This window comes from Caretta caretta, chromosome 14, assembly GCF_965140235.1.
Source record: "Caretta caretta isolate rCarCar2 chromosome 14, rCarCar1.hap1, whole genome shotgun sequence".
NCBI classification, from domain to species: Eukaryota; Metazoa; Chordata; order Testudines; family Cheloniidae; genus Caretta; species Caretta caretta.
The window spans coordinates 2,130,010-2,150,117 of NC_134219.1; the positions used below are offsets into that span (position 1 = coordinate 2,130,010).

The following is a 20,108-nucleotide window of genomic DNA, read 5'->3' on the forward strand; positions in this document are numbered from 1 at the left end:
CGGCGAGCCGGCTGGTCCCCATTGGAGCGCCGGGCTGCCACGTGTTTCGCTGGGCGCCAGCCCCTCACGTGACTCCTGGCCGGGGATCAGCTGACTGGCTGCTCACGTGATCGCAGAGGGCGCGCCGGCCCGGAGCCCCTCGTGCCGCTGCCGCTGGGAGCGGTGGGGGCGGAGCTAGGTACGGGGCTGTGAGGGGCGGGGTCTCGGGGGCATCTTCTCCCCCCCCCAGCAGAGTGTGGGGCTGGGGGCAGGGGATCGGGGGCATCTTCTCCCCCCCCCCCCCCCAGCAGAGTGTGGGGCTGGGGGCAGGGGATCGGGGGCATCTTCTCCCCCCCCCCCGAGCAGAGTGTGGGGCTGTGAGGGGCAGGGGATCGGGGGCATCTTCTCCCCCCCCCCCCAGCAGAGTGTGGGGCTGGGGGCAGGGGATCGGGGGCATCTTCTCTCCCCCCCCCAGCAGAGTGTGGGGATCGCGGGCAGGGGATCGGGGGCATCTTCTCCCCCCCCCCCCCAGCAGAGTGTGGGGCTGGGGGCAGGGGATCGGGGGCATCTTCTCCCCCCCCCCCCCAGCAGAGTGTGGGGCTGGGGGCAGGGGATCGGGGGCAGGGGATCGGGGGCATCTTCTCCCCCCCCCCCAGCAGAGTGTGGGGCTGGGGGCAGGGGATCGGGGGCAGGGGATCGGGGGCATCTTCTCTCCCCCCCCCCAGCAGAGTGTGGGGCTGGGGGCAGGGGATCGGGGGCATCTTCTCCCCCCCCCCCAGCAGAGTGTGGGGCTGGGGGCAGGGGATCGGGGGCAGGGGATCGGGGGCATCTTCTCCCCCCCCCCCAGCAGAGTGTGGGGCTGGGGGCAGGGGATCGGGGGCAGGGGATCGGGGGCATCTTCTCCCCCCCCCCCCCAGCAGAGTGTGGGGCTGGGGGCAGGGGCTCGGGGGCATCTTCTGCGCCCCCCCGCCGGTTGTGAGGCTCAGGGATGGGGAGGGGAGCGCCTCCTCTGATCTTCCCTATCCTGCTGGGCATGGGGTGCACCTGATGCGGGGTCCCTTGGCATCCCTCACAATGTGGTCTTGATTGTTCTGTTCACTTGGAGGCTCCCACTTGACCTTCATGTGTAAAAACTGACCACGGGCTTCTCCCTGTCCCCATCCAGCTGGCTGCCTGGGCAGGCTCTCTGGTGCTGGAGGGGCACTTGCTCATCAGTCCCACAATGCCCCCAGTGAGACTGAAGGAGGCTGAGAATTTTCCCGCCTGCAAGAAGGCTTCCTGCACCATGCTGCGGATGTCTGTCATCAGCATTGCTGCTCTGCTCACAACAGTTGCCCTACACGCCATATTCAGTGTCCATGAAGTCACTGTGGCTGCTGTGAGCCTCAGAGAGCCCCCAGGGCCGGAGACTACCTACAGATCCAGCAGTGCTAATGGAGAAGGGCGGACATGGTATCAGAGGTGGGCAGGGCAACTGGAGACCCCAGGCGCTGCTGCATCAGGGCCCTTGCACTGTGACGTCTCTCCAGATAGCCGGTTTGACTGTGCACCTGAGAAGCTTCTCTCCAGAGCAGAGTGTGAGGCTCGTGGCTGCTGCTACGTTCCGGTTTCCATTAAGGGCTCCGCGATTTGGCAGCCCTGGTGTTTCTTCCCGCCCAGCTACCCCAGTTACAAGATGGAGAACCTGAGTGCCACAGAGACAGGCTACACGGCCGGCCTGACCCGTACCGTTCCCTCATTCTTCCCAGAAGACCTAATGGTTCTGCGGCTGGATGTGGTGTTTGAGACAGAGGGCAGGCTCCACTTCACGGTCAGTAGGTGCATTAGCCAGCCATAACGGGGCTCGGGCTGCAGGAGTCACTAGCCGTGGTGCTGGGTGAGGGGTGCGTGCAGAACAATGAGTTTCTGCCTAGAGCCCATATGCATTACTTCCCTTGCTGAGCAGTTCTCGGAGCTGGGTTTTCTGCCCTTCAGGGTGACTGGTGACCTACAAGCCGTTGTGTCAATCCCAGAGTTTACTATAATGAAAAGTCACTTGCTCCAGCCTGTACAGCTGTCTCAGTCTCTCCCTTTCTTACAGCTCAGGGATCCAGCAAACAAACGCTATGAAGTGCCACTTGAAACCCCCAAAGCAAGAGGCCAAATCGCCTCCAAACTGTACAGTGTGCAGTTCTCAGCTGATCCCTTTGGCCTGATGGTCTTCAGGGAATCCAGCGGGCAGGTTCTGTAAGTGCTTCCTCGTCCTGTAACCAAATATTCCCCTCTGACTCACCCCCTTCCAGAGCCTGGGCCCAGCCACTGCCAAAGGTGGGGATGGAGCTACAAGTGGGAAGTGTCATTACTACCCAGCTATAATCAAAGTAACCTTCTCTTCCCACCCCCTCAGGTCCTTGGCTTTGTGTTGTCACTACCTCACTTGACTTACTCTCCCTCAAGAGACAGAAAGGCAGCTACAGCCGTACCTGCCTCTTATGCCACAGCTGCCCTGGGAAGAAGCGGTTCCACTGGAATCAGGAGCTGGCCAAGCCCACAGGGCAGTTATCTGGGTTTTGTGGATCAGGTGCCAGTATAAAGTGATGGAAGCAGAGGCAGCATCTTGCTGTCAGTGAGTTTCCTGTTTTCATGGTACCTAAATCCATAGCTCGTGTTGACCAAGGCACCAGGTGACTCAATGTCTTGCCCAGGGTGAAGCAGTCATTCTAGGCCTTAGCTGGGGTTTGGGGCCCTGGGTTCCCACTCCCTTGCTGCTCTCCCGCCCCCTGTTAGTTCACAGCTGGGGAGAAGGCTGCACTTTCTGTGATAACTAAAGCTTCCAGCTGGAATCATGTGTGTTCTCCTTTCCCAAGAAGCTGCCATTTCTCTGGCTGAGAGGCTCCTTCCTCTGTCTGGTATCTAGTACGTGATGGCTTGAAGGTCTGTCTGGGTGGAAGAGCTGCTTCTAAGCAAGCTTTTTGAGCTCAGCTCCCCATGGCATTTGCTGTCTGCCTTCTGGGAGTCTCCATTTCTCTTTGGCAGGTTGAACACCACCGTTGCTCCCCTCTTCTTTGCTGACCAGTTCCTCCAGATCTCCACCTCCCTGCCATCCCGTTTCATCTCTGGCTTGGGGGAGCACCTGACCTCACTCGCCCTCAACATCAATTGGACCAAAGTCACCCTTTGGAATCGGGACATGGCGCCCACGGTAAGGGATAAGAGTGAAGTCCTGCTTAGTAATTACTCCGCTTCGCATGCAGGGCTTGGCAGGAAGGACGGAGGCCCATCGTGAGTGTCCCTGCGGTGTTAATATGGGCAGTTCCAGGTCTCTTGCTCTCAAATGAACGTTAAATTTTTGAGGTTTCTCTCAAGCCTGAGCTCTCACGAGCTCTCTGGGGGAGGGCTTGGTGCCCCACCTGGCAGTGGGATGCTGGTGCTCTTGTTCCCACAGTTAGGGTTTAGGGTCCCTGGATTCAGCTCTTGGACACTCAGGAGTCTCTTTTCTCCTGCAAATGCAGGTGTGCTTGGCCCCATCAGGCTAATGCTTCTCACAGCCGGTTGGGGGCCCCGGTTCCAGTCCCTTGGGAGATCTCTCCCTGGGCAAGCTCATTTCTCTGCGCCACCTACCAGCAACCCAGGTGTGTACAATAGGGATCCAGGGGACTGTGCTGCGTGTCACAAGCTCCCTGATCCCCACCCTGATGCCAGGGCTAAGAGTATGTTTTATAGCCAGCAGGGAGAGTTCGGGGCTGTAGGAGAACGAGCCGCGTCACTGCAGGGCGCTTGCTTGTGTTTCTATAAATCCCCATTGCTGCCTGCTATTAAAGAGCAGCAAGAATCCAAGGCAGGATGATGTGGCTGGCGCCATGGGAGTGCCCAGACTTTGTCACCACTATGTGAATGCCCAGCATGGCTGTCAAAGCAGAGGTGAGCCCCGAAAATTGGGTGTGTGAAGCTACCCAGCTGTGTACCCAGCCCTGCGCCGGCCGGGAGGATGGGCTGGTTGCTGCATTGCTTCCTGTGGACTGTGCCTTGCCCGAGTATCATTGACATGAGACGCTCTACTGTACTTTAGCCGTACGTCAATCTCTATGGATCTCACCCGTTCTACCTGGTGATAGAGGATGGCGGCTTGGCCCATGGAGTCTTCCTGCTGAACAGCAACGCGATGGGTACGTGCCTTTCTACCAGTCACTCCTGCCTTTATTGTGAACGTCTCTGGGGAAGCCGGCCGGTTAACAAGCCTTCAGAGGGGTTTGAGGTCAGCAGCTTGGATTCAGGGATGCACTTCCTCCTGTGTCGGGGGTGGTATCACCACACCTGCCCGCGGCTAGTGCGGGTGAGCAGAGACGTCCAGCAGAGGCTTGTGGAACTTGCTCCACGTGTGGTTGGCTGCTGGTCTCAGCAGCCTGTGTGGGTGTAGGGGGAAGGCCCCTGTTGCTGGACGTGGCTGGGCCGAGGCTCCGGGGCTGTGTTCTCAGCCGGCTTGCTTTGCCCTCGCTCCTGTTTGTAGGGGGAAGGCCCCTGTTGCTGGACATGGCTGGGCCGAGGCTCCGGGGCTGTGTTCTCAGCCAGCTTGCTTTACCCTCGCTCCTATTTGTAGGGGGAAGGCCCCTGTTGCTGGACGTGGCTGGGCCGAGGCTCCGGGGCTGTGTTCTCAGCCAGCTTGCTTTACCCTCGCTCCTGTTTGCCTTGCAGACGTGGTGCTGCAGCCAAGCCCAGCCCTGACTTGGAGAACAACAGGTGGCATTCTGGATTTCTACGTCTTCCTGGGCCCTGACCCCAAGAGTGTGGTCCGGCAGTACCTGGATGTCATCGGTAGGGTGTTTGGAGGAGCCGCCTTCCTGCTCCTCTAGCCTCTGGGAGAGGAACTGGGCCTTGCCCGGATGCCGCTTGTGTTGGGAGCGAACAGTAGAGCTGGCTGGGCTGGGCAGCCTTTACAGGGCACGGGCGGTTTCACAGCTGGCAAACAGTTTGTTTCCTCCTTTGCCCAGTGCATCGGGACTGTCCGTGCTGGGGCCTCGGTTTCTAAAGTAAAGTCAGGCTCCACCATGCTTCTCCCGAGCATGCCGAGGAGGGCAAGGGGCCACATCATTGGCTCTGAAGGCCACTGTGTCCCTTCTGCTGCCTGCTGATTGCTGTGTGTGGAGGCAGGTGCCAGTGAGTGGCCTTCAGTCAGGACCCTGCTCTCAGGGTAGCAGGCGAGGAGGCTGCTGAGTGAATTGGGTTTAATCAGTTTCCACATCTCTGGGCTACTCTCTAATCTGCTTCCTCCTAACTTCCAGGGTACCCGTTCATGCCCCCCTACTGGGGCCTGGGATTCCACTTGTGCCGCTGGGGCTACTCCTCCACCACTGCAACCCGGCAGGCTGTGAAGAACATGACAGCAGCCCGGTTCCCCTTGGTAGGTCTGGTTCTCTCCTGCGACCCCCCAGAAGCAGCACCTCTTGCTATGGAGCCTTGAAATGAGCCAACCCTGAGCCAGCTCAAGGCAACCAACACAGGTGCTGAGCCAGACAGCCAGGGGGAGGGGAGTAGGGAAACTACGCAGAGTGGCCACAGTGGGTGGGTCACCTGCCTGTGTGTGGCTGGGCGTTGTCCCAGTCCCTCTCTGACACTGGGGTCTCGGCCCTTCCAGGATGTGCAATGGAACGACCTAGATTATACAGATGCCAAGAGAGACTTCACCTTCAACAAGAACAACTTTAAGGACTATCCAGACATGGTGCGGGATTTCCACCAAAGCGGCCGGAGATACGTCATGATCGTGGTAAGTGAAGCCCTGAACGCCAGCCCCCTGTTCTCTTACCTCTGGATGGTTGGTCCCAGGACTCTGCTCTTTGCCCCTCCATGCCGTGTCCTCCATATTCCACCTTCCCCTTCAGTTGTGGGGATTTGAGAATCAAACGTGCCGCAGCCCGAGTGGTGACTTGGGTTTGGTTGCCAGGGCTCAGTCTGGTGCATCACCAACCCTAACGATTTGATGGTTGAATGCCCCTGGAGAAGGGAGCAGTGGAACCTCAGAACATGGAGTAAACTAGCTCTGAAGTACCTCTTCTTCTCCCCATGTCCTGTTGAGAGTCAGTTTCCCTTGCTGCTTGTTCTCGTCCATGGCACTGAGTGCCCTGCAGGGGGGTGGTTTTAGCTGGCAGGAGTTCGCTTTGGTTGTTGGTCTGGTCCTGTTTCTGAAGACCAGGCCCAAAGTGGCCAAGGCAAGGAAAGCAGACAATGGGACTGTGGTGGTGCTTTGCTTGCAGAGAAGTTGCTGATTCGGCACGTGAGTCACTCAGCGACCCTGGCAACGCAAAGAACTTGGTAACCTCCCTGAAACCTGCTGCTCAGCAGTTCCTTGCGTTCACTTTGCACCACGTCCTCAGGCTCCACCCTGGCCTTCTGGTGCCCAGCGCCTCTCGCCCTTCTCGCTGCCTTTCCCGCCCTTCGGCGCCGTGCAGTAACCAAGGGTTGGGTTCAGCCCGGGGACCTACGCACAGGCTCTGGGGAATCGCATTCGTCTCTCTCCGATAACGTTATGTTTCTCTCGTTCCCCTTCTCACTGATCAGTTCGCTGCTCACTTTTCTTCTATCAGGATCCAGCAATCAGCAGCTCTGGGCCCCCCGGCAGCTACAAACCCTACGATGACGGGCTGAAGCGAGGGGTGTTCATCCGAAATGCAACGGGGCAGCCTCTGGTTGGGAAAGTGAGTCCTAGGCCTGGAGCGGGAGATGAGTCAGTGTCGGAGCTGAAACCAGGGGGTCTCCAGGGGTGGGTGAAGATGTTAAAGCCCAGAGCCTACATCCCACTGGTGTCAAACCTCCCAGTCTGTGTTCTGGGCTGAGTGGAGCCCTGGCTACCTCCCAGTGTTCCTAGCCAAAGCAGAGACCTTCTCCCCAGGGAGGAGGAGTCTCTCTCTCACAGACCTCATGGGAAATGTCCCCTGCCATCACTGGAGGCCCTTGACCCTGCCCCACAGTCTGTTCTGCTGTCCTTAGCATGTGCATGGGTCGCTGAGGGCAGCAGCCGGCGAGTGGAGAGGGAGAGGACTGGAGGCAATCTAGATGACCAGAGTCATGCTGGCAAGTGTGGCTCCAATGACGTCCAAGTCCAGGAACATGGTGTGAGGAGGGGGTGAGTAACTAGAGCCCCCTTGGTTGCTTCTTCCTTTGTCTCCCAGGTATGGCCTGGCCCGGCCGTCTTCCCAGACTTCACTAACCCAGAGACTCATGAGTGGTGGCATGACATGGTGAGGGAGTTCCATGACCAGGTGCCCTTCGACGGCATGTGGATTGTGAGTGGCTTCCCTCTCTCTGCCCTGCTGGGACCCAGGGCACCTGGAACAGGCTGGGGATTTGGAGCTGGAGCCCTGGGGGGGTGTGGGGTGGTGGTGCTGTATCCACAATACTTCTGATTCCCTGCACATCTGCCAGAATCCTGGTCCAGAGACGAGAGTCCCTTCTCTTGCTAGGACATGAACGAGCCATCCAACTTTGTGGCGGGCTCCTTGGACGGCTGCCCAAACAACAAACTGGAAAACCCACCCTATGTGCCAGGTAAGGAACTGCAGGCAAAGAGCCTTCTGCTGGCAAATGCGGGGCCAGGAGAACCAGTGGGGCAAGAGAGCTTTGAGTCCCTGCACCCCAGGAGCAGCTGGCCTTGCTATTGAACTAATGTCCTGGAGGAGTCCAAGCAGGCGGCCCGCCACTCTCCGGCGCTGCACGAAGCCTGTGTGTGAACGAGACGCAGGTGTCCATTGCAGAAGAGCAGGGAAGGAGCCGGAGGCTGCACAATGAAGCAAACCTGATTTCGGTCTTGGGGAGGCTGAGCTGGGAGACTCACAGAGTCCGGGCTGGTTCCTGTTCTCTCTCCTCAGGCAGCTGGAGGCTGAGTCCAGAGACCTGGGGCAGTAATTGGAAAGGCGCCGCTGTAGCCCTAGGAGTGCTGATGTCAGTTCCCCTTTCCCTGGGTGACGTGCCCATCTGCAGGAGAACGGGACGCCGGAGACGCCTTCAGCTGCACTCAGGAGTTGCCGGGAGCCCCTGAGGCCCCACGGTGCTGGAACCCCTGAAGCAGCATGGGGGCTGAGGACTCATGCTCAGCCCGCCAGGGTGTGTTCCCTGCAGGCCCAGCACTGCTCTCGCCAGGCTGCATGGCGCCCTATGACTCACCCATTCCCTCTCTCCTTGCAGGTGTCATGGGGGGCACCCTGCAGGCAGGGACCATCTGTGCCTCCAGCCAGCAGTACCTGTCCTCACACTACAACCTCCATAGTCTGTACGGGCTGACCGAGGCCATAGCTTCCCACCGGTACGCCTGGCCTGGACCGCAGGCTCCTGAAGAGGGGACAACACGGTGGGCGGGTGGCTGGCTCCTAGGAATCTGCTTAGTGCTGGGGGCCAGCCCTTGGGAAACCTCGGGGAGCGGGGCTCCCGGGGCTGCTGCTGCAGGGCTGACTGCAGGGGTGAGCTGACTACGGAGGCTGTGGCAGCCCGCCGTACCTCAGCGTGTGATATGCCCCCAGCTGGCCCAGGAGAGACGCTTCACCGCAGCCTTGCGTGAGTGGCCAGATGCATTATGGGTGCTTCCCCATCCCATGGCAGTGTCCGCTGCTGGCCACTCCTGGACGCGGAAGCAGACTGTGGCCCATTGTTCTGGCCTTGTGTGGCAGGAGGCTGGATGGGCGGAGGTATGGCAGGTCCGCAGGCCTCTGGCATCCTGGTCCGTTTACTGGGAGAGTTTCCCCCAGTGTCTGAAGGCCTCGTTTTAACTGTGCAGGTTTTCTGCTGATCTGCTTCCCCCGAGATATGCCCAAGCCCCTGTGCCGCTCCTGGCATGACAGCAGGCCCCGAAACGCCCTGTGCAGTCTGAGTCGCCAACACTGGGGGGGCACGTTAACTGCTTCAGGCCTCTCAGGTTCTGTGGAACTCGATCTCCTGAGTCCTGAACTGTCTCTGAGCTGACATGCGTCCGCAGGAGCCAGTAGGCTCAGGCTGCACCCCCTACAGGGCTCTGATCCTGCGCGCAGGGCTGGGGAGCTGTGCTCTTAAAGGCGCCTTCAGCTGAATTCCTGAGATTGGCACAAGGGAGCATGAAGGGCCCAGCTTGCGAAGGGCCCCCCTGGCCAGCATCCCCTGCCCCTAGTAAGGCTCCAGTGTCTTAGGCTGAGAGCTGCTAGCAAGCAGCTGCCCCGTTTGCTGGGTTCCACGTTGCTTGGGCAGGTTTATAAGAGATGATTCCCTTGCAAGCCCTACGCAGGGCGTCTGCCTGGGGGTGTCTCGAGTTTGCTGCATTGGCAGAGGCTTGTGCTGTAGGTGGCTGAATCCCTGTTCCCCTCCAGCTGAGCAGCGCTGGGTGCTGGGTGGGGACGGATGCTTGCATTGAGCTGGGCAGACTCCTGCTACTGGCCTGACTCATCTGTTTCTTTTCCCCAAGTGCGCTGGTGAGGGTGCGAGGGAAGCGCCCTTTTGTGATCTCGCGTTCAACCTTTGCGGGTCACGGCCGCTTCGCTGGCCACTGGACTGGGGATGTCCTGAGCAGCTGGGAGCAGCTGTATTACTCTGTCCCAGGTACCCCCATCACTGCTGCGTTCAGACGTCCTGTGCCATAGCCCTGTCCTCATCCCCCTAGGACCTTTCCTTTCCCCACAATGTCAGCTAACCCCCCCTGGAAGCGTCTGGGAGCCCTTGCCCCTTCAGTCCTGTGCAGTCATTTAATTGTCTTGGTGCTAGCGACACCAATGTCTAGGTGCCTTCCTGCTGCATTTCAGGGGCAGTCATCCATGCCCAGTACACCTCCACAGGGCACCCCACCACAAAGCATAGCCCCCCCCCGTGCTGCCTCCTACAATCAGCTGCCTGCCCCAGAAAGGCTGGGGGAAATGGAGGATACTTGTGGCATGCCCTGGGGCTCGGCGGATGGGGCTGTGTCAGGCCAAGAGAATAAGTGAGGCCAAGCCAAGGCCTCTTGCCGAGAGCACCCTTCGAGCAGCTCCCTCCGTTTAAACAGGGACGGGAGTGTGGTGAAAGCACATGCCACAGCAGAGCTAAATGGCAGAGGTAAGTCCCAGGGGAAGCCTGTTTCCTAGAATACAGGGTGCAGACTGCACTGGGTTCATAAATCTGCACTGGTCACTGGGATTTCCTAGCACTGATCTGATCCTGATGTGGTCCCGAGAACCTCCCCTCTCTGCTGCACTGGATCATGTGCTGTCTTTACTCCTTTCCCTCCCACCCCTCGGTCAGGGGTGTTGTCCCTGGTCCATTCACTCTGCTCCCATTGAACTGGGCAGCCTGCCCCAGAGACGCATGGCAGAGTGGCAGTGGCATGCCCTGTGGATTTGGCGCTAACGTAGCAATGGCAGAGCCCACAGAGGACTCTCACAAGGCGGGATGTGTTCCCAGAGCCAAGGAGGAGATGCGGGTAAGGGGCCCTGCCATCCCAGCTCCTCCCAGGCTGTGATGTGATGTGTCCTCTTGGAGAGTCACCGCAGCATGGTGGATCCCCTCTATCTTGTTCAGGGAAGGAGCTGTGTATCCCAGAGCTGGGTCAGAGAGAGGATGTGTATAACGGATACCATCTGGGCCTGATGTTTGCCCTGGGCATGGTGACCTGGGGCTGTATGCAGTGAACCCAGCTGCAGAGGAATTTGCCTGATGAAAGGTTTTTCCTCTGAGGCTGCAGGGGGGAGAGGAACTACTTGGTATTGCCAGTTTCTCTCCTTACTCTGGACCCTCCGAAAATCCTCATCTCTCCCTCTGCCCCATGATGTGTCTCATGCCAGAGACAGCCAGCCCAGAGACCCAGCATGTTGTCTCCCGCGGCACAGCCTTCTGCTAGAGCAGTGAGCTTGGGGCTCTGTCTGCAGCTTCTCCATCTCCTTCTCTGTCTTCTCCTCACCCCTTCCTGGGACTGCGGGTCTCTCCTCAGCAGCCCCACCATCAGACCAGCGAGACAGGCAGTTCCCACTGATGATCTTCCCTGGGTTAATAGACTGGCAGCTGGGAGAGCTGCATGGTGGCTGAGAGCAGCCACTTCCCACAGCTGATGTGCCACGACCACAGGTGTCATCTCTGGTTCTGTCCCAGGGGCACGAGTCAGCTCCAGTCCCCCTGTGGGAAGTGGGAGAGAGGGCATTCGCACCAGTCCCCTCCAGCCTGCCCAGGATCACGGTGTTGTTCTCCGTGCTTCAGAGGCTTTGTGTCCCTCCCCTGCCCCCCTTTTCCAGAGGTGCTGCTCTTCAACCTGTATGGGGTGCCGCTGGTCGGGGCGGACATCTGCGGCTTTCTGGGTGACACCTCTGAGGAGCTGTGCGTACGCTGGACCCAGCTGGGTGCCTTCTATCCCTTCATGCGGAACCACAACGACCGCGGCAACAAGGTGAGGGCAAGCAGGAGCCCAGTGCCTGTGCAGGGAGCGCCGGAGGGAATCTTATGGCCAAGCTGCACTCGTCTGGCAAAGCCCTGTTCTTCCTTCTCAGCCAGTGGTGATTCCAGACAGCTGGAGGGATGTGACCGGGGAGGGGGACAGAACAGAGCCCTGGCAAGGTGTGTGGTGTGGGTAACTGGCTGGCTGGTTAGGCTGTGGCCTAAAGGAGACCTGGAGGGATGGGATACAGGTCCGTGCCCTGTGTGGCTCCTCTGCTGGATAAAGGCGCCCAGAAGGGCTCCTCCACAGAGCGTGTCCATGCTAGTTTTACAGTAAACCCGGGGAAGCCGATGGGGACGGATGCTGATCTCAGGAGATCTGGATCCTGCTGCTGACCTGATCACTGACGTGCTGTGATTTTTGAGGCTCTGCCCCTTGTTACCTGCGCAAAATTCTCTGTTACTCGCGCTCTCTAGGGCACCCCCCCTTACCCTTCTGTGGGCTCGGGGTGTAACCTTACACTCTAGGGCACCCCCCCTTACCCTTCTGTGGGCTCGGGGTGTAACCTTACACTCTAGGGCACCCCCCCTTACCCTTCTGTGGGCTTGGGGTGTAACCTTACACTCTAGGGCACCCCCCTTTACCCTGTTTCTAGGGCTCAGGGCGTAACCTTACACACTGCAGGTTTGCAGGGTCTTTTACCAGTGACAGAGCCTTACACAATATTATTGTACCTAACCTCTCTTTATTAACAATCTCCAAAACAGACTGCACCCGCTACATGTACAATGCTCACCCCTCCCAATAAGGCAGATGAACTTTGCCCTGCTGGCCAGTCAGGATCAGGTCATCCGGGGACTCCAGCATCGCATGATGTGGCTAGCAGGGTGCTGAGGTCTGGCAGCTCTGATCTTTGGGGCTGTGTCCTGGAGTTGGTTCCCAAAGAACTTCCTTTTGGACCCCAGTTTATATAGTGAAACTTGAGTCCTGCTTAGCTCTACCGTAACCAATCATTTTACTACAATTCTACTAACCAATCCTACCCCACCACCTTAATTAATTTACACCTAGTAAAATTAATTATGTAACGGACAGAAACAATCAAAGAAGCGGACAGAGACCATACAGAAAAACCATAGATAGTGGGAACAAAACAATAAAGAAATGAGAATTTTACAACCACAGCTATTGATAAGAGCATTCTGTCTGGCAAGAAATCAATCAAACTAAGTTTTCTTTAACCACTGTAAGATCTGCTTCTCTATTTGGTGATGGTGGGTGCCATTAGGATGGGGTCTCCTTAACAGCCCGATATTATGTTGTTTTAATGTAATTTAGATGGAATGTGAGGATATGACCCCCTGCTTCTCAGCTAATGGCTGCTGCTCTCCTAACATGGCTGCAGACAAAGGCCTTAGGCCTCACAATATGGCTACAGGAAAAGGCCTGATCCTTACAGTGGGATCTGCCTGCACCCTCCTGGCTTCTCAGTTGGACTCCTCCTCTCTCTCGTAGCCCCAGGAGCCGTACGCCTTCAGTCCTGCGGCCCAGGAGGCCATGAGGAAGGCCGTCTTCCTGCGATACTCGCTGCTGCCGTATCTCTACACCCTCTTCCACAAGGCCCACTCTGCAGGGGAGACAGTCGCACGACCCCTCTTCCTGGAGTGAGCATCCTCCCGGGCCCACAGCAGGGAGGATGGGTTTGTCAGGTGTCTGATCTGGGGCTGGGGGCATGGCACGGGGATTGGCCATGCCAGTATTCAGTCCAGTGCATGGGTTGGCTTAGCACCGTTGCCACTGTTCCAGTCCTCCCCCTGCCGCAGCAGGAGGTGCATGGGCAGTGGGGGGCTCTGAAGGGGCAGTGTACTCGGTGTTAGAACATATGCTTCACCCAGATCCATTCTGCAGGTTTCCCACAGACCCGAACACCCTGAGTGTTGACCACCAGTTCATGTGGGGAGCGGGGCTCCTCATCACGCCAGTGCTAGAGGCAGGGAAGACCAAAGTCAGCGGCTACTTCCCCGTAGAGACTTGGTATAACCTGATGGCAGTAAGTACACGGTACAGCCGGTGCTCTTTGGAATAACGTGGGTTCTTGGCCTTACCCCAGCAAACAGCTGGGAGTGTAGTCTGCACCGTGAGCAGACAGCGAAGCACAAGTGGTGACTAACTCTGGTCTGGTCTCGTCTCCCTTCCACGCTTAAATGCACAGCTCCCCCATCGCATCCCAGCAGGTGTCTGTTAGTGTGGGTCCTGGTTGGCCTGGCTTGCTGCTGGCTTCCCAGAACCTCCGTCCCCACGCGAATGCTGGGAGTCTGGTACCTCACTGTTCAGGGCCGGGTCTCTTCATAGTGTTTGCAAGGCCTCTGATGTTTGGCTTGATTGGGCTTAGCTGGTGGGCTGTGTATGGGGTGTAATGACTTCCTCTCTCTATCTTCAGGGCTCCGTCATCCACAGTAAGGGCCAGTGGGTCCTCTTACCAGCTCCACTGGACACCATTAATGTCCATGTGCGGGCAGGACACATCCTACCTCTGCAAGTGAGTCTCTTCTGAACCATTGCCGTGGGGCACAAGTAACCATTTCCCCCTCCAGCGTAATCCCGGTTCCCCCAACCCCTTCACTGAGGCACCAGCCACAGGTGGTGTGACTTCCATCACATGTTTGCACCTCGTGTCTGAGGTTTTCTGGCGAAGGAGCGTGCAGTTTGGAGCGTCAATCAGCTTATGAACTGCAGGGCTGGGGATGTTTGCAGAAGATGAGGGAGCTGAATAGTGTCAGAGAAAGGGCCTTACTGCTGGAGGGATTCTTATGATAAGGTTAAGAGTTAAATCTGAGGAGTCCTGCTATAATGTGAACATCCCAGCATGCAAGAAATGGAGAAAAGGGAGGAATTATTTAGTATCGTAAAGGGCAGTGTGGCGAAATTAGCCAAGGCTTCCTTGCTAAAATGAACTTTAATGAAATAGTTAAGCTTTTGCATGGCAGTCATCCTTAGGTTTCAGAGTCAACACCCTGTTGAGATGAATGCGGCAGCTAACAACTCTCAGCTGTTGTTTCAATTTGTCTTCACTCAGGCTTTCTGTTTCACATTTTCAAAACTCTTTACAACCATGAAGGCTAGAAACATCTAACTTTGAACTGAAAGCTTTGGTTCTGGTGCTGATTCCATGGTGGCAGAATGCATGAGGCCTGAGCGTGACTGGGGCTAAGAGAGAAGGGACGGAGGTCGAAAGACTGGGCATCTGCAAGAGGTTCCAGACTGGGGACAGTGTCCCCAGGGCTTTTCTTTGAAGGGACAGTGGGCTCTTGCCTGGGAATGCTCTTTAGCTCCATGTCACGCTGCTTGGGGGGAAATCACAGTTATTTGGGGAACCTCACACACTTGGCGATATGACACGACTACCCAGTGCCAGCTTCTAAAATGTACCCCAATGAAAGGGCCTGTTAGCTGTTTAGCCTGTTGCCAGCTCAGGGCAGAGATGCTGCTTCGTGTCAGCCATGTGACAAGCTGAAGGTTGCAGAATAAGCTGCACAAACACAGATCTTTAGTTCCCTGCACAAGCTAAGTTGCTAAATTGGCCGGGAATGTGATTCGATAGGTTCTTGCCGCATGGGCTGTGCCTGCTGCCCTGGGCAGGGTGTGTCTGCCTGAGGGTGAACCTGCGGGCTATCCGGGCTATCAGCCTTGCTGCGGGATTCAGCTTCTTAGCGACACCCATCCGCCAGTGTGTCATGGTTTCAGTACTGGGTGCCCATCTGCTGGTGAGCAGCACCCCCCTTATTGGCCGTTCCCTCCATGGCGTTTCTGCCTTTGTGAGGTTGAAGCTCTGAACTCCTCCAGAGGGACAATGCCATGGGTTCTGTAGGAGGGGATGCAGTCTGGGTGATGCCCCAAGGACCTCCTGCCTACCAAATTGCTAAGTACGTTGGCCCTGATCTTCAGGACCTGCCCTGCTTGCTTAGGCTGGGAGTCCCGATGTGGCTGTTACATACAGGGGAAAGAGGGTTAGACGTTATAAACTGGGGCGGTTGCTACACTGGCCCTGTCTGGTGCGTTGGAGTCCGGCAGTGAGGGACCTCACACCTAGCAGGTGACTGGCAGGAGATGTACCATTTATATCAGGGACCCCGCCAGCAGCTGCTTGAGGCCATCCCTGGGAAGTACTTTGTATAAACCTCTCTGCCTGCTGGCTGCATCTCCCCAGGAGCCTGGCTTCACGACCACAGAGAGCCGAAAGAAGGGCATGACCCTGGTAGTGGCGCTGACAGTGGCTGGGGTTGCCAGAGGCGACCTGTTCTGGGATGATGGTGAGAGCCTGCTGACATTTGAGAAGGGCGACTACACTCAAATCCTCTTCCTGGCCATGAACGTGAGTTTGGTGGGGGAGGGATGCTAAGAGTGACATCTGCCTGTGCTGGGGGATGCGGATGGTGCCCTACCGCAAGCGAGAACCAGGGAGTTTTCCAGGGCCTCCTGGGGTGTACGGCAGAGGTGCAGCCTGGTGAGACTGAAGCCCCACCAGGAAGCGCTGAATCCTGAGCCTTGGCTTGCCTGCTGGGAGCTGGGCTTTCTGCACGAGTTGCTGCAGTCTAGTCTCTTGGGCAAGCGAGATACAGCTTTTGTTGCGGACAGTGGGAGCCTCCCAGCTGTACCTGGGAAGAGTGGGGGGGCCGGTTCCCGGCAGGGGCTGTCCCTCCCGAAGCACTCAGCGCAGCCAAGCAGAAGGTGGTTTCTCTCGAGTTTTCCCGGAGAGCAAGTGCCCTCGCTGGTCCCCTCTCCCCGACCCGGGTGCTGAGCCTCACTGGCTGTCCCGGCAACGCGGCTGTTGAATGGCACCGCAGGGGCGCGGGCGCTGCCTGTCTCCTCACTCTGATGAAGGACTCTGCCACTCCCTAATGGCTGCAGAGCCCAGAACATTCTGTGCCCGGTGGTGCTGTCTGTGCCCTGCAGACTAGAAAAACCAAAGGAAGCAGCTGAGGCTGGACTCAGGTCTGGGATTTTCCCGCAGCCGGGGGCAGGCTCTGTGGATGTGGCTACTTTAGACCTTGGCTTCCATTTCTGGCCAGCACCGTAGGTTAGTGAGACGCTTGGAAAGTACCTGGTGACAGAGCTTCCTTCTGCTTGGCTCGTCCCTGTGACCTGGGACGTCCCTGTCTTGGAGAACGTGGCCCCCTTCAGCAAGCCATATAAATAGGGTAGCTTGTGTACCAGGTGTCTGGCTCTGGGGCAGGGCCGCAAACAGTGTGACGGGGGTTGGGGAACAGAGCAAGGTTACCCCAGTGGGAGACATCCTATGGCGTAGCTGCTGAGACTGTCCCTCCCTCTCAGGCTGGGTAGGGGCCTGCCTCCCACCCCCAGGAGGGTCTGTGCCCAGGAGAAGGTGGACCCTGCTGAGTGACATAGCACAGATCCGGGCATGATCATTACGGTGCAGCTCCTCCTGCCTGACTCTCCAGGGAAATTGGCCTGGGTTTGATGTCGCACTGTCACCTGGGCAGGAGTCCCACCAGCTGTAGCGTCAGAGGGGAGGAGCAGGTGGGCTGAGGCGGGAGTCCCGGTACAAGCCAGCCTGGCTGGAGGGGGAACGTCAACTGGCTTGGAGACCTTACCTGGGGGAACAAACTCTCCCTTGGATTGCAGGGTGTGCTGCTGAGTGAGCTGGTGCAGGTGAACAGCCAGGTGGACGGGCTCTTGCTGCAGGAGGTGACAGTGCTGGGTGTCCCCAGCCCGCCCCAGAGGGTTCTAGCTAACGGCGTCCCTGTCTCCAATTTCTCCTACCACGCGGACACCAAGGTAAAGATGCCTGCGCTTCCTGCCTCATTGCCCTCGTGCTTATTCTGAGGGCTGCAAAATAGGCGTCTCGTTCCTGTCCTTGGAAAGGGGAGGCTGCCTGCTCTGGCAGGGGGACCCCAGGGATCACTGCCGCCAGAGAGAACAGTCACAGAGGAGCATCCTGCCCTGGCAGCTGGCGCTGCTGCTGTGGGGAGAGGAACAAGGAGAGAGGTCAGTCTGGATTCTGAGGGTGCAGTGGGGGAAAGTTATTTAAAAGTGGCCTGAACAGAGCTCAGGAGGATAGAACAATCCAGGGCCTCATCAGTTCTGAGTTCCTGGATTCTCCGTGGAGGGGAGGGGCATGGAAAGGGTTGGGGAAGATGTGGAGACCCCAGGGAGTGTGTAGCGGAGTCGGTCTTGATGCTATGTCGTTATTGGGGGGTCAAACTTGCTGCTGTTGTTTGTGGTGGGCTGTGGGGATCCTTGTGGGGGGCCTCGAGAGCTGAGTGGGGATGAGATCAAGGGTTCTCTGGGAATCACTCTGAAGATCTCGGCAGTGAATGAGATGCCGTCTCTAGGGCGTCTGTGTTTAACGGGGCTGGAAGTGTGCCGCAGGGAGAGTTCTGTAGAACTCTATAGGAAGATTACATCCCCTGCACCCCATAGATAAAGCATCTCCAGGCAGTGTTCGGGGTGTGCCCACCTGTGGGGCAGAGGGTATTCACATTGCCCTGATGCAGTTGGTGCTGATGGAGAGCAGGTCCCCAGACAATCTGTTGTCACCCACCCTGCCCCCAGAGGCTGTCACTGACATGGAGCTCCCTTCTTGTCTCCTCAGATCCTGAGTATCCTGCTCTCTCTCCCACTAGGGGAGCAGTTCATGGTCATCTGGTCCTGAGGCATGATGGGATGCCTGCCTAGTTCTGCTCCTCTGCACTCTGGTGAAAGAAAGAAGTCGTCAGTCAATGCAATGCAATTGCTCCATGCTGCCTTCCCTGCAGGAGCAGATTGTGTCCTGTGACCTCCAGGGGTGGAGGGAGGCGGTCTGGGGAAGCTGTGCTTTAGGAACCGAGTTGCATTTCTCGCTCAACTCCGGGGTTCTGGGGTTGAAAGTTCTTGGCTCTTGGGTGCTTAGGGGCAGGCTGTGGATCTGCAGAACCAGCCAAGAGCTCCTTGCCACAGCTGTCCCCAGTAGTGCTGCACAGGTGTATTGGCTGCTTCTGCACTGGGGATCTGATTGAGCTGCTGATTAAGGCAATGGCCGAACTCCCATTCACTTCACTGGAGCAGGACTGGGTCCTAGGGGTGGGGGGAGGACCAAACTTTTTAAATCACTTCACAAGGGGGTGGCACAGTCACTAGGGAAAGGAATCGGAGCACTCAGAGTCTGCAAAGACAATCAGCTGCAGTTTCTAAAGCCATAAACCTTCCCAAGGCTCAGACACACTGGCCGAGGCTCCAGCTGCATTTGGCAGCGACCGTGCGTCCTGTGATGGTAGCAGAACTGGGACCCTTCTTACTACGGGACTTGCACTTTTATTTCCTGTGCCAAACGGGTGCACAGCTTGGGGCTTGCTGGGGGCAGGTGGAGGGTCTGTCTCCTGGTCTGAAAGCAAAGGAGACATCTTGGTTTAAGGCTTGAGAGTGGCAGGCCTGCCCCAGAATGCGCTTGTGAGGATGCGTGCTGGGGTGCAGTAGTTCTCAACCTATTCACCATTGTGGGCTGCATCCAGTACTACCTGTATGGCCCTGAGGATGTCCCGTGGGCCGCAGGCTGAGAACCACTGCTGGGGTGAAGGGTTGGGGGGACCTGCCTTCCCCTGCTGTGTCCGTGCGTTGGGCGTGCCCTGGATGCAAGCAGTCGTCAGCCTGGCCTAGAGAAGCGCCGAGGGACGGGCTGGGGGTGGCCTCGTCACTGCAGTGGACCTTCCTGCTCTTCTTGGGGGATTTATTGCTAATAAAGGGCCACTGTGAATGTTCTTTTGACCTTGGCTTGTGCGGACTTTGTGTGCAGAGTAAGATGGTTCATTGGTGCCAGGAGGTGACTTGGTCCCCAGGCTCCCTGGTGGCAGATGCTTGGCTTCTCCCCAGGACTGCCCTCTCCTAGCTGGCCCCACGTATGACACTTTTTTCAACTTACCCGAGGTGCCTATTGTGAATCACTGTCCCGTGCTCACAGCGGGAGGGAGCCCTGTCTGTGCCCATCAGGGGACGCTCTCCCCAGCCTCCGGCTGCTGGCAGCACGGGTGCTCCGCTCCGGGCTCCGCGAGCTCGCTCTTTCCCTCTGCAGGCTACCCAGTTGTTACACCACGGGCCCACTGTTACCCAGTTGCTACCCCACGTTGTTACACTCGCGGGCCCCGTCCGCTGTCTTGTGGGACACCCGCAGTGTGCACTGGTCTGCTGCCTCCATGGAACAGTGCAGCTCAGCTTTCTGGTTTCAGCTCAATTCAGCACCCTACTTAGCACAAGGCACTTAGATGGGGTTATGGTAAAAACCAAATAGAAGTGCATTTCACGAAGCTTGGGATAAAGATTTAAAAGCAAGCATCAGGGTTTGGCAACAGAAGGTTACAGGTAAAAGGTAAACGTAAATGCTGTCTGTAGCCCGTGCTTGTTAACACAAGCCTGGTAAGGTGCTTCTCAACGAATGGTCCGTTCCTGCAGCGCTTGTCCAGGCCAGAGAGCTGACACACAGCGGGATGTTAGGATCAAAAGCCCCGAGGATGCTTTGCTCTGACAGTGAAGAACTGGAATTCATCACTTATGTAAATCCCCCCAGCTCGCTGCATTCCTGACCCACATCCACCCAGAGTCTGCGCTGAACCTCGTGTGGCAGCTGGCAGCACCGTGCATCTGAGATTTCAAAGCCAAATGTGGATCAGGCTGTAAGCTCCTAATGTTTGGTTAAATATTCCCTTAAGCTCTCCCCTGTGCTGTCGGAGCCTTACGTGGTTCCTGTTCGTTTGTCAGAGCAGACGGGCACAGCACGGTGCAGACGGAGGGAAAAACAAGCCCCTAC

General features: G+C 57.6%; 1 protein-coding gene across 2 annotated transcripts; it reads left to right on the forward strand.

The window, feature by feature from the left end:
- Window positions 1–7: 7 nt before the first annotated feature.
- On the forward strand, window positions 8–19,072 carry GAA (alpha glucosidase). 2 transcript variants are annotated; one of them, XM_048818857.2, is made up of 20 exons: window positions 8–178; window positions 1,145–1,789; window positions 2,060–2,205; window positions 2,995–3,160; window positions 4,028–4,124; window positions 4,651–4,770; window positions 5,238–5,356; window positions 5,591–5,722; window positions 6,540–6,650; window positions 7,125–7,238; window positions 7,416–7,500; window positions 8,137–8,254; window positions 9,380–9,513; window positions 11,172–11,323; window positions 12,827–12,975; window positions 13,220–13,361; window positions 13,752–13,850; window positions 15,519–15,683; window positions 16,955–17,107; window positions 17,925–19,072. In XM_048818857.2, the coding sequence occupies exons 2-20, from the start codon at window positions 1,202–1,204 to the stop codon at window positions 17,982–17,984; spliced, it is 2,850 nt and encodes a 949-aa protein (XP_048674814.2). In that variant the 5' UTR covers window positions 8–178; window positions 1,145–1,201; the 3' UTR covers window positions 17,985–19,072. The 2 variants fall into 2 exon arrangements, with proteins under 2 accessions (XP_048674814.2, XP_048674815.2); XM_048818858.2 differs by lacking the exons at window positions 8,137–8,254; window positions 9,380–9,513.
- The last annotated feature ends 1,036 nt before the right edge of the window (window positions 19,073–20,108 follow it).

Excerpts from the sequence above, each read along its gene's own strand:
- GAA (XM_048818857.2), top strand. The coding sequence starts at position 1,202 with ATGCCCCCAGTGAGACTGAAGGAGGCTGAGAATTTTCCCGCCTGCAAG. Across the intron at positions 1,790-2,059 it reads AGGGCAGGCTCCACTTCACG|CTCAGGGATCCAGCAAACAA; the intron begins GTCAGTAGGTGC and ends CCTTTCTTACAG. Across the intron at positions 2,206-2,994 it reads GAATCCAGCGGGCAGGTTCT|GTTGAACACCACCGTTGCTC; the intron begins GTAAGTGCTTCC and ends TCTCTTTGGCAG.